The sequence below is a fragment of the Dermacentor variabilis genome, chromosome 6 (assembly GCF_050947875.1).
Source record: "Dermacentor variabilis isolate Ectoservices chromosome 6, ASM5094787v1, whole genome shotgun sequence".
Taxonomy (NCBI): domain Eukaryota; kingdom Metazoa; phylum Arthropoda; class Arachnida; order Ixodida; family Ixodidae; genus Dermacentor; species Dermacentor variabilis.
In genome coordinates, this window is record NC_134573.1 from 34,543,355 (window position 1) to 34,556,073 (window position 12,719).

At 47.4% G+C, this 12,719-nt stretch overlaps 1 protein-coding gene across 1 annotated transcript in view; it reads right to left on the reverse strand.

Annotated features, from left to right (window-relative positions):
- LOC142584720 (dnaJ homolog subfamily C member 2) overlaps positions 1-12,719 on the reverse strand; it is a 127,858-nt gene that overhangs the window by 57,518 nt on the left and 57,621 nt on the right. The window contains exon 8 of the mRNA XM_075694939.1: positions 7,269-7,360. Coding sequence (XP_075551054.1) covers positions 7,269-7,360 — 92 coding nt within the window. The remainder of the gene's footprint in view (positions 1-7,268; positions 7,361-12,719) is intronic.

Below are 12,719 nucleotides of genomic sequence, written 5' to 3' on the forward strand. Positions count from 1 at the left end.
GTGACACAGTTCAACTTTCTGTAATCTACACAGAATCGTAGTGTGTTGTCTTTCTTTCTGACTAACACTACAGGGGAAACCCACGGGCTTGTGGATGGCTGGATCATGTCGGCTTGGAGCATCTCTTTCACGCGATGCTTGATCGCTTCCCTTTCCACTGGAGATACTCTGTAAGGATACTGACAAACAGGACGTGCAGACTCGTCCATAATAATGCGGTGCTTTGTGATGGACGTGCACATACTTTGGATGACATTGAAAAACAGTCCGCACATTCATTCACGAGACTCAGTAGACGGTCTTTCTGATGGTCTGGCAGAGCAGCATTAATATGAATCCGTTCTTTTAGGCAGGGTAACTTGCTGAGACGATGCCATTTCCAATGTGGCAATGTCAGTAACACCAATGATTTTGCGAAGAAATGCGATTGTTGTTCCTCGCCGTACATGCCGGTACTCGTTGATAAAGTTCGTTAGCAAAACGGCTGAACATTTGTTTCGCACCTGAAGAAGACCTCTGGCTATGCAAATGTGGCGCTCAAGAAGCAGGGGGACGTTTGCCTCAGCAATTCCTTCGGCATCGTCCTCCATGTCACATCGGACAAGGGTAAGCACGCTGCTCTTGGGTGGAAACGTGACATGATCATCAGCTATGCGAAGCGCAATGTCACAGTCGTCATTACTGTTCGCTATGGCTTGCATAACAGTGAAGCTGACTCTAGACTCTTGCAGGTCGATGATGGCACCGTTCGCCTGAAGGAAATCCATGCCGAGTATAAGGTCCTTTGAACATTCAGAAAGAATGACGAAGTTGCCAATGTACGTGAAGCCCAGAATGTTGACTCGTGCTATGCGCAGGCCCAGTGTAGTTATGAGGTGGCCTCCTGCAGTACGAATCTGAGTCCTGGTCCATTGCGTCGAAACTTTGTTCAGTATACGCGCAAGATTCTGGCTCATAACAGACGTGTCCGCACCCGTGTCAATTAACACCGTGACTTCGTGGTCATCTATGGTAACTGGTATATCGCAGGATACTGACACCGAACTACACTGCTTTCTCTGCGTCTCAGTTACGTCATATCGCGGTCGTCGTAGTGGAGGATCTTCAGCTTTCGCCACGTCAGCGACCTCACCTACGCAGGTCGCTGGACTCAGTTTTCCTGGGAGGCAGGGCTGGGTGAGCGATGCCTTGTTGCGCATGGCGTGAAGAGGGGGCTGGAGAACCTGTTTCATATGGGTGATAATGACCAGGGGTCATGGAATCGTGCGGCAAACGATGTCCTGGCGTCTGTGAGGTAGGCTTCAATCACCAGGGGTCGTTCGCCATTGCATGGGCACGGCGCATTCAGTGAAAATCCACGAAGCGCAACTCGGCGGTAAGGTCATGCCCTGTAGAGGTGATCGGCTTCACTGCAATGAAAACACAGTCAGGTCTGCAGTGCGCCATACGTCGATCTTGCGGAGTGGTCGTGTTTCAGCCATGAATGGCATGCAGTGAGGCCTGAAGTCGCCAGTAGCTTGTTCAATGGCGCGCACACCATGAAAGTCTGGGATGTCGCTCACATCATGAAAAATCGGGGACGACGAACTTCGCGCAGCTTCCACATGCGACATGCGAGGTTGTGGCTGCTGTACCTCGTGCTGTGGTGTCTCGCTTCGCTCTGGGACTTGGACTGCCGGCCTGATCTCCTCCCGGACGACCTCAGCCAGAGCAAGTCACGGTACCGATACCGGAGCCACCTGAAGCTTTTGGAGCTCTTCTCGAACAACAAGCCTAATGAGCTCTCGCAAGGCGTCGGCATTGTCCAAGGGTATAGCGAGAGGGTCACACGATAGGGTCGACACGTCGCGGTTGTACTTCCTTGTTTGCTGCTGCAGTGGCTTTTCCATTGATATGGCTTCCGCGAGAAACTCTGCAATGGTCTTTGGTGGGTTGCGTATTAGGGGAACCAAATAACCCTTGCTTGACACCGCGCATCAAGTTCCTGAGCTTCTTTTCTTCCGGCATGGATGAATCTGCGCGTCAGAAAAGTTGGCACATATCTTCGACACACATTGCAATGCTTTCGTTCGGCCACTGTACTCTCGCCTGAATTGCAGATTCAGCTTGCTCCTTGCGATCGAGGCTGGCGTATGTGCTGATTAGCTGCTGGCGGAATTCGTCCCATGTCGATAGGGCTGCCTCACGGTTCTCAAAACATGTCCGCGCATAGTCCTCGAGGGCAAAGTGGGCGCTGCGTAGCTTGCGCTCTGGAGTCCAGCCGCTGAATTCTGCGACACACTCAAAGTGATCGAGCCAGGCCTCTACATCCTCGAAGGTGTCCCTATGGAAGGACGTGGGCATTCGTGGCTGGTTAAGGATGACCTTGGTCCGTGCAGTTAGGAAGAAGACAGAACCGATGTACTCATCCTTCTGACTCGATTGGGTAGAGCCTCGTGCTCAGGTAGCAGTCCTTGAAGTTGACAGCTTGTCCATATGTGAACAAGAGTCAGCTCGACCGGTCTTCGTATTGGGCTTGTAGACGGTGTTCGATCTGGGAGTGGTCGCATGTACCCCACATCTCCACCAGAAAAATGTAACATAGATTGAAGACGGGGTCTTGCAAAATAGACACGTTTAATTAATGTGGGCCAGAAGAAGAGCATGCAGCTTACGCGCTTCGTCGTCTTTCATGGTGCTGACCTTTGCGTGCGTCATCCCGCGGTGCAGGAGCCCTACATCATTGTGTCAATATGCTGTCTTTCCATTTTACCTGTTCATTTTTCAGCAACAACACCATACGAAGTCCTGAAACAGTCAAAACTATCTCTAAAAAACGTCATGTGCCGCGGATGGTATCTTCACAATTATTGAGAATTGCACCATGCTTCGGCTCAAAGGCTCACGGGCCAAAGCGGAATCTTTTGGGCCCAGGTCAGGTACAGGTCAGGTTTGAAACTACCGAGTCTGGCTCAGGCGGACCACCGCATAGCACTTTCGGGCTCAGGCTGGGCCCGGGCCAAAAAGAAACGGCCTGTGCAGTGCTCTAGTTGGCAGCTATAACGCAGGTCCCAGCAAGTCACATATCAGCAAATCAAAGATCAAGTTAAGGAGCCATGTTTTTCTTAATCCTGCATCACCCCTGGTGAGCAATAAAGTTTTCAAAACATGAAGTGCCAATGGTAACGGAACCCAATAAATGTGTTCAGTTTGGAAGGCTCGCCCGTGCACTCACTGGCCTAAACCCCTCATGGTTGTGACTCCTGATGAACTGTGTGTCACAACTCCGACTGTTAGGGCTCCGATAAAAGCAATAGCAAGCAAATGCTGTCGTACTGGCCCTGTGTGATCCAAAGAAGAGTGAAATCACAGAAGCAGATTTCAGTAAAACACCTATGCACACTGCTTAGGAGTTTCAGCAGCCCAATGTGTCCATGCTGCTTCAACCTGGCCATGCCATTTCTCTGTTGCAGCAGAGGCTGCCTCCTTTTTGGGCACGGCTGCCTTCTTGCGAGGGTGATGAATTCGCAACTTGACTGGAGCAGCCCAGAAAGTGAAAAGGATGATGCAGCACAGTCATGGAGCTGATGTAATCACTTGCCTCACATCCCCACCACTGACCCACTTTTTGTTGACTGATGACCTATTTTCGTCCTCTTCGCCTGCTAGTGCTTCCCACCCTTTCCCATATGTTGGCGATTCGCCTGCTAGTGCTTCCCACCCTTTCCCATATGTTGGCGATTACAACTAAGGTTGTGTGTTTTTGCAGTTTATCTAGAGGCAAAACGGGGGGTGCATTTCAGAGTTAGTCATTAACTAAAGCTTTCTTTTATGACAATAAAATTCTCGAGTTTTTAAAACCTTTTTAGGTTTATTCCCTACTGTATTGTACGCTAGTATTGTTACGAGTGGTTGTCATTTTTGATACGCTGACAATTCAGTGGTTGGCGCTTGGGCGATGACCACGAGACAGTGTGGCTATCTGCTGTGCATGGGCTAGCCCTACCGCTGCTGCAGCATTGTGTGCCTTGTCTTGCAAATACATCTGTAGATTATTATCTTTTCAGTCTATTATAATAATGGGCATTATTTACCCGCACCTTGAAAAGTGACTTTGATCACAAGAAAAAAAAATAATAAAATGCAGTATAACGCCAGTAAAAATTTTTTTTATTTACAGATTATACATACATACTTGCCAATGTTTAATAGGTCAGTGCAGTGTGCTGTTTTCAATTTAGATTCAAACATTGAAAACATCCTTTCAATGAATGCGCTGAATACAGGAAAAAGCTGTCCAGAGCAGCATGTGAAAGCACTGACCAGTCTGGCACATGCATCATTGTGATGTGTGGTGCGCGACACGGTGCGGTGATCGGGACGGTCAGGAGCAGACGACACTGAGTGCACGCGCGCCGAGGTGGAAGAAGGAAAACAACGACGCCGAAGAGCGTCCGGCACGAGAACGCGCGGCGCATGAAAAACAACAAAAACAAGAAAAGCAACCAATTAGAAAAGACCAATTAGAAGCAACCAATTAGAAAAGGCGCGGGCGCCGGGCCCGCGCCCGCGCGATTCTCGACCGCATCGACGCGGATCGTGAAGCCACCGCATTTGTGGACGCGGCCCAGTACGGCAGCACATCCTCTTTCGCTATAGCAGTCGTGGACGGCAACGGAACGCTACGATCATCCGCATCGGTTAAAACGAGCAACGGCGCTAAAGCAGAACAAATAGCCGTAGCCATCGCCATGGCAGACCCCACATTTACTTACGTCTTCACAGACTCGCGTGCCGCAATTCGGGCCTACGAATGCGGCAACGTATCTAAAGAAGCAGCGCGTATACTACTAGCGAGCTCAAAAGAGGGCAAACGATGCCTCTCCTGGTTCCCCGCTCACATGGGGAAAGACATTCACCCGCAAAAAGCTAACCTCAATGAAACGGCCCACGACCGTGCGCGAGAACTTGCCCGCCGCGACGGTCCCACGGCGTCTGAGGGGCTGGACATTCAGTTTAATGACCCGCTGCTCACTTACCAAGAAATCACTTCCCACTATCGGAAACGCAGAACCAAATTCCCGCTCCCACAGGCCAAACTCGAACGCGCGCAGGCGGCCGCGTTTCGAATGCTACAAACGGACTCGTATCCGTCACGAGGCCTACTAAGCCACTACAACTCAGAAATCCCGGCAAATTGCCCAGACTGCCCAGAACTTTATTGCTCACTCTCGCACATGCTATGGCACTGTACCGCGTTACCAAAGGGCCCTCTCTCCAGTGAGGCCGAATGGGAAGAAGCCCTCAAAAGCCCGGATCTCAAATGCCAACTCAAGGCCGTCCAGAGGGCCCAAGAACTGGCGGAGCGTCACCACGTTCCCGACTTGGGCGTCGCCTACGGTTTCGGCCGGAGGAGTTCCCCGCCTGGGATCTTCAACGGCTTGAAACTCCTCAGGACTTCAATAAAGTTCTTGACTGACTGACTGACTTAGAAAAGACCACGGGGCGTCAGGCAGCCAATCCAAGAATGCCAAATCGGCCAGACCAGAAGAAAAAGCGTGGTGCGCTGGCAGAAAGGGAGGACACGCAGGGAGACGCCGGGGAGACATCAGGAGAGTCCCAGGAAGCGACGGCAGGAGGAGGTCAACCACCGGAGCGGGCGTTGAAGACGGGCTGTCGGGTTACGGACCCGAGCCCACCAGGACTTCACCCGACCGGGGCCTCCTGCCAACCTGTTCCTGTGCGTCGCCCGTCTACCCGAGCGTGCCGCCAGCTGCCCGGCCAGAACGCCACCCCCGTCTGTCGTGCCGCCTGCTGCCGAGGCCGGCGTTCGAGCTTCTGCGCCCGTGGGCAGCACGAGAACAGTCGGGCTACGGGCCTGAGTTCTACGCCAGCTGTCCGGCCAGAATGCCGACACCGTCTACTCGCGCCACCAAGCCGCCTGCTTTTTCTCGCCAAGCCAGGGCGGGCGCACTCTGGTCGCCCGGTCGGTCAGCTTACACCGCGACCCATGGTGAGACCGGCACCACTCCTTTCGCCTGCTTGTCGCCGCGTCGCCACGTCGAGACTGTGACGCGTCCCCGCCCTCGTGGCAAGCCCGGACTCGCGCACCCGTTAACCTCATGCAAGCCCTATGTGTGTTTTTTTTGCCGCAATGTCTTCTTGAGTGTTTATTTTAGACATGCTTTCCATTTCCTTCTATTTGCTTTATGCCTCTTTTTAGTTTGATTAAAAGTCTTTGTGTGTGTGTTCAAACCAACGGCTTTGTCCTCAATTGGGTTCTCGGAGGCTCCGCCTAAGAGAACCAACCGAACCAATGAGTACACGAACCTTTGCCCCATATTAGGGTCATCACAATCATCCAGAAAACTAGGGGCTCCATGATTTTTTCAATGGCATAAATTTACACCTTATATTCAGAACTCTCTTGCCAGCCAGGTGGTGTTATGCTCTGATGGTAAAACGTCAGGAAACAACTGCTCCTATGTATCGAATACGACTGGCAGTTCCTTCTTCACGTTTGGATTCACAACTTGAGCACTGTACTAGAATGACTCGCTGGTGCAGCAGAAGTTGCAAGGGATGCTTTCCTGCATGGCATGGCTACATTTTTCTAGAAAGCTAGAGCACAAGTCTTGGAAGCTATAAATAATGACCTCACAATGATTCTCTATAGTCTATAACTTCAAGCATGTAGTCAATTTCCGCCCCAGTGATGTTGAAGATGCATCATACCATTGACTTAGAAGCAGATCCAGGCACACAGCAAAGACACAGTACACATGATGCAAAAGAGTAGATTCAGCTTCTAGTTCCTTAATAACTAAGAGCACCTCTGACTTTTTCACTGGGAACCTGAGCTTGAGCATTTTGCTGTCATGGTGAACACCTTCTGCTTCTCATACTTTTTCTGGAAATGTAGTCACAGCATAGTGACACTGAACACAACTGAGGGCCCCAACATTTGTAGGTTCTTGGATAACTCCAAATAGTAAATGTACTTACTGGTAAGTGTTTGTCGAATTAATTCGAAAATGCAGAACACTGATCATAATCCAGAATGCTAAGCTACGTCGAACGAATGCTAAATGCTATTACATGAAAAGCATTCCCAACATCAATGGAAAACAATATACAATGCTAAGCTCCCTTGATTATATGTTAAATGCTATTACAATAGGAAAATTGACAAAATCGGATTGAAAGAAAACACAATAGCAATGTGCATTAAAACCAAGTGAAGAACCCATAAAAACAGTATGGCAGATGAAAACATAAATACCACGCACCGACAAGCTGGCGGATGCGTTGCATCTCCTCCCGCTTGCGCTTCTGCCGCGCTGCCCGGTTCTGCTTCTCAATCCAGCGGCGCTCTTCACGGCTGAACAAAGGAAGTGCGTGCTCACACTATGCCGCTATTCTGGCATGAAATTTTTAAAAGTATTAGGAATAGATGCGAGACATTAATTACAACATGTTGAAAACCACATATCATATGTAGATTTACTTGCATTTAAATTAAGATGTGCTTCTAAGCTCCCTTTAGTTAAAATAAAGCACCACTCTATAACAAGGTGATGCGCAATGTACCTTTTTACATTGTTGTAAACTCTTCAGTGACATTTTATTCCTTAATTTTTTCTTTATAAATGGCTTAATGTATGGAGATCGAAGTGCCTCCCCCCGTGCCTCGTTCCCCAGCTCGCGCGTTGTGCTTAGCTCGATTTCCGGGAACCGCCGCCATAACGGCAACATGGCGGACATGGCTAGTGCACCGGAGCTAATTTCTCGCACAAACCATGCTTCTCTTTCCCCGGCTCGAATCACTGTGCAAGCGTCACCGGAATGCGCGCTGATTGGCCTCCCGAGTGGCAGCCCCCGGGTGCTCTCTCCACCCGAGCTCTCATTTGCTGAGCGCTTCATCGCCACGGCAGATGCTCACAGCATATGCTCAGGGGTAGCACACTCTCAAGTTCAACAAATGGCCACAGAGGATGAACAAATTTATTGCGCGCCACTGCTAATAAAACTTTCATAGTAGAAACCCTTAGGGATGCCTGCATTAGTTCCAATATCTCCCACTAGAGGTGCCGTAATAAGTGAAATTTCATCTTACAAACTTTGTCCCACAATTATCCAAGCATTCTTATGACAAAATATTAGATATTGTACTATTTATTAGTAAGTTTATTGTTTTTTGTCATTATAAACATAAATAGTGTTCAACATCATCAATCTTCCACATAACCTCTGGCCTGGATTTCAAATTTTGAGCGGCATTTTCGAGTGCGTAGTGGCACGGATGCATTCGTTTGTACATTCAGACTGGTTGCTTCTTTGTTGCTAAAACTATTTTATTGCACTTCAATGTCTTGCATTATTTAACTTGGGGTGAAGTGACTTGTTCGCAAGAGGACATGTAAGCCCGAAAGCTAGGTTTCGGTCATGAGCCATTCGGAACAAGTCTTCATCGAAACGGGAGCTAGATTCTGCTGCAGCTGACAACGGCAATAATGGTGAGTCGTTTAACATTGCTGCTTGAATCGTTATATAATATTTGTCTCATTAACTTACAGGAGGAGACAAGCTAACAAACTAGATTCCACATTACATATGGGCAGCCAGGACCGTCCGTTGCTGTTTCCTAAATAAACCTTTAGTTGCGAGGTCATCGTTTAACAAACACAATCAGGAAAGAAAGAGAGAGCGATATTGCAACGCGCATCAGATTTTTCACCTTATTGTAGCCGTGGTCACAGGTGACTGAGTAGCCCTATCAACATATATGTATAAAACTTTTCTTTGAGTGCGCTGGCAACTTCTTTCGTCCACAAAACCGAACAATCATTTTCTAAAATGAAGTGAAAGTGCATAATTTAATGTATTAAGCACTTGGCAAGCATTATAATTATTCACCCATAATTCGTATTTGTTGGTTCCAAATGTTCTTGCTGTTCAGTTTGGTTTACCTCAGGGCATTTATTCTTGCAGTAGTGAAGTGGTGCACCATGTTTGTGCAGAAAAATAATGCATCAGTTCTAATAGCTTCATGACTTTCATGCATTTGCTTGTGGAACCAGCAGTGTGATCTCTTCTAGTGTATAAATGAACGCACAAATGTTCTCATTTGTGATCTTAATAATACTTAAGCTGTTGACATGCATTGTAGTTAGGCAGACATCAATTTTATGGACAGTAGCAATATTTATTTAACATGCTGCTTAAGCACCCTAGAACAGGCAGTGTACATTTTCATGTATTCTGTAGTTGCAAACCATTGCAATATATATGTCACACCTTTTTGCAATGTCACACCTTCTTGCATTTCATATTGCAAAATTGTGCTTTTTCAATTTCTTCAAAATTTCTGTTCCAGACATGCAGCAATGAGGATGGCATCAGTACAAAGCAACGCACTCCACACACTAAACAGAAGCTGCTGCCTCCTACAACAAGGCCATTGTGTGGACTTTGGCTGCTACTACAAGGTAAACAACACCTGGTTCAGAAATAAATATGCTTGATATATGCTGCATTGGCTTGCTAGTCTTGAGATACATGTCATTTGTTTGCAGCAGATATGAATGTTTGTTCATATTTATGGTTCATTATAATTGGTTCAAACATAAAAGAAAACACTACATGAGTTTGGATAATCTCTGCTGTATCTCATGTGTCACCGTTCTGCCCCAACAGAGTCCATGCCAAGCATATCTTGGTCATCACAGGAGCTCCTATCCACACCAACAGAAAGGGGCTGGAGCCGAATTTGCAAGGATTTTACACAACAAACAAAGAAGCGCATGCATAAGAATTTTCATGAGATATCAAGTCTACGAACGACTGTTTCAAGAGTAAAAGAGCCTCCGCCATCATTCCACCAGTACGGATATTGGCCGAGTCATCCAGGTACCTCAACAACAAAAATTCTGTGTCTTCAGATGTACCTACAACCTCTGAACAAGCACAGACGACGCTGGCCAGAAGAGTTCTGTCAGCTTGCCCTTCCTTAATGAGCTTCCTGGCCTTGCCAAATTCCATTTGTGCCAAGTATAATTTTTTTTTCCAATGAATGCAAGCTTTTTCATCCCACATTCTTGTTAGAGATCATTCCTCTTTCTCATCCAAACATTAAAGGTCAACTGATTCCTTGCTCATACTTAATACCAGTCATTGTCTAGTAGCATAACATCCATAGCAGTATTTTCTAATGTACGTTGCCATGTGCAATTCCTCTCCTGAAATAGCTGACGTGGCATTCGTGCATGTCTTGCATTAACCTTTACACTGTGTGATATGTAGCATTTAACTTTTCTTAATGTTTTTGCTTTCAGTGCTTGCCAGGTATAGTGGGTTCCTTCTTGAATGCAAGCTTTCTCATTCCCATATTGAATTCCTAGTCTGGTTCAGAATTGCTATTCTTGCACGACAGCCTGTGTTCTTGGAAGGGGCAACCGGAAGGGGCTGAGCCGAATTTGCAAGGCTTTTACACCACGAACAAAGAAGCGGAAGAACAAGAATTTGGATGAGATATCAAGCCTGTAGAGGACTGTGTAAAGACTGGAAAGAGCTTAAGTTACTATTCCACCAGCATGGACATTTGGCCGAGTCATCCAGGAAACTCAAAAAGGACTTTCTAGAAATTCTTCGTGTTCAGATACACCTGCAACTTCTGACCAAGCACGGACGACGCTGGCCCAAAGAGTTGCATCAGTTTGCCCTTAATCAGCTTCTTGGCCATGTCAATTCCATTTGTGCCGAGTGTAATATTTTTTTCTACAAATGCAAGCTTTTTCATTGCCCATTCTCATTAGAGATCATTCATCCCCATCCAAACATAAAGGTCAACCAATTCTTCGCTCATACTTAATACCAGTCATTGTCTAGTAGTGTAACATATCTGTAGCAGTATCTTCTAGTGTATGTGGTCATGCACAATTACTCTCCTGAAATAGCTGATGCAGCATCGGCATGTGTCTTGCATTAACCTAAGCACCGTGTGCGATGCACCATTTTACTTTTTTTTACGTTTTTAGCCTTCAATGCTTGCAGAGCAGAGTGGCTTCTCTCTTGAATGCAAGCTTTCTCATTTTCCACATTCCTAGTCTCGTTGATGATTGCTCTTCTTCCTCAATAGCCTGGGTCTTTGCGCAAGCTACACTGAAGTGATTGATTGCAGAATCTGGTTTTGATGCCCCACTTGGTTGTGGTCGCCGTGTTGCACTGGAAAGCAGTCTCTCGAAGTAAGCATTTGCTCCTGCGGTTCGCACAGCGACATAGACTCCCAGTACTGTATACACGCACCGTAACTGGTGCTCCCCAGTCGTTCTTTCCTGCTGCAGTCATGGGCAAATTGTGCTTGTGGCCTTCGTCGGCCGTGATTTGCCGAGAACGGAGACCAGCGTATGTGCTTACATGGTTCGAAGTGTACGAAGTTGACAGCCACATGCATGAAAAGGCCTGCAAAAGTGGCTGCTAAAGGTGATGTCCATGGAACCGATTTGTCCATATTGAGACAAAATGGGGCAACAAGTGCAAGCCATACGTTAGTGGCCCCCCAAAGAAAAGAAACGTGCAGGTTGGAAAGGAGTTAATGCTGAAATACCGGGTGTCCATGTCGCTGTGTTGGTTGCGGCAGCAGATGCCTGCGTCACCTGATTGCTTCGCAATGGAAGTTTCTCATCTTCAACGGCAACTGTCAGTTCAAACAGGTATGACGCTCTGTCCAATCTGTTGGCACTGCTGGTTGTCGCTTGTTGCCAGACCACCACGTGCGACGAAGGCAAGCACTATGCCTGTAAGTCGGCGGCTGAATGTATCCTAAGAGACCCGTGTATGTGAATGCCCACTGCTGCCATATGGCTCAAAGTCAATGTATAATGTATTATGTGAACCTCATGCGGTGATTGATTGCTATTTAATTTCGCTATTATGTCACTTGGTTACGGTTGCCTTGTTATCTTTCTCGAATATGGCAGCCTGGTCAGTTGCATTGGGAAGCAGTCTCTCTAAGTAAGCATTTGCTCCTGCAGTCTGCATAGCAAGATAGACTCCGAATTTACACACACCATGATTCGTGCTCCCCGTTCACCCTTTCCTGCTGCAGCCATGGGCAAATTGTGCCTGTGGCCTTTCTCGGTCCCGATTAAGCATGCACGGAGACCAGCAAACGTGCTTACATGGTGCGATGTGTATGAAGTTGATAGCCCCATGGGTAGAAAGCCCCGCAAAAGTGGCTGAAGAAGGTTATTATGCCCACGGAAGCGACTTGTCCATATCGAGACAAAGTGGGACGCCAAGTGTGAGTCACATATTACCGGCAGGTACAACAACACACATCATGCTTTCCTTTTTCTTTTTGTACAAGGCTAAGGAATTTGTTGATGGGTAAACAACAGTCAAGGCTACATATGGACTATGAGAGACATTGTGCAGAGCAATGAACTAATTCCGGCCACCGTAGGCAAAACATTTGTGTATTTATGGTCAGATGCAAATCCTAGCTGGTCAAAAATAATGAGCCGCCACCCACAAAAGCATTTCCAATAATCTACCATGCAGCTCAAGGATCTCTCAGTTATTCACAGTATTCTTCAGAGAAATCACAAATATCAAGAGCCTAGAATGTCGAACCTCCACTATTGCCACCGAGACCTCTCCACATTCTAGGTGCAAATACTCTACCGTGATACTTTTGCAAGCCCCTCAGCATGCCGCTGTTAGAAGACTGTTGGCAAAGT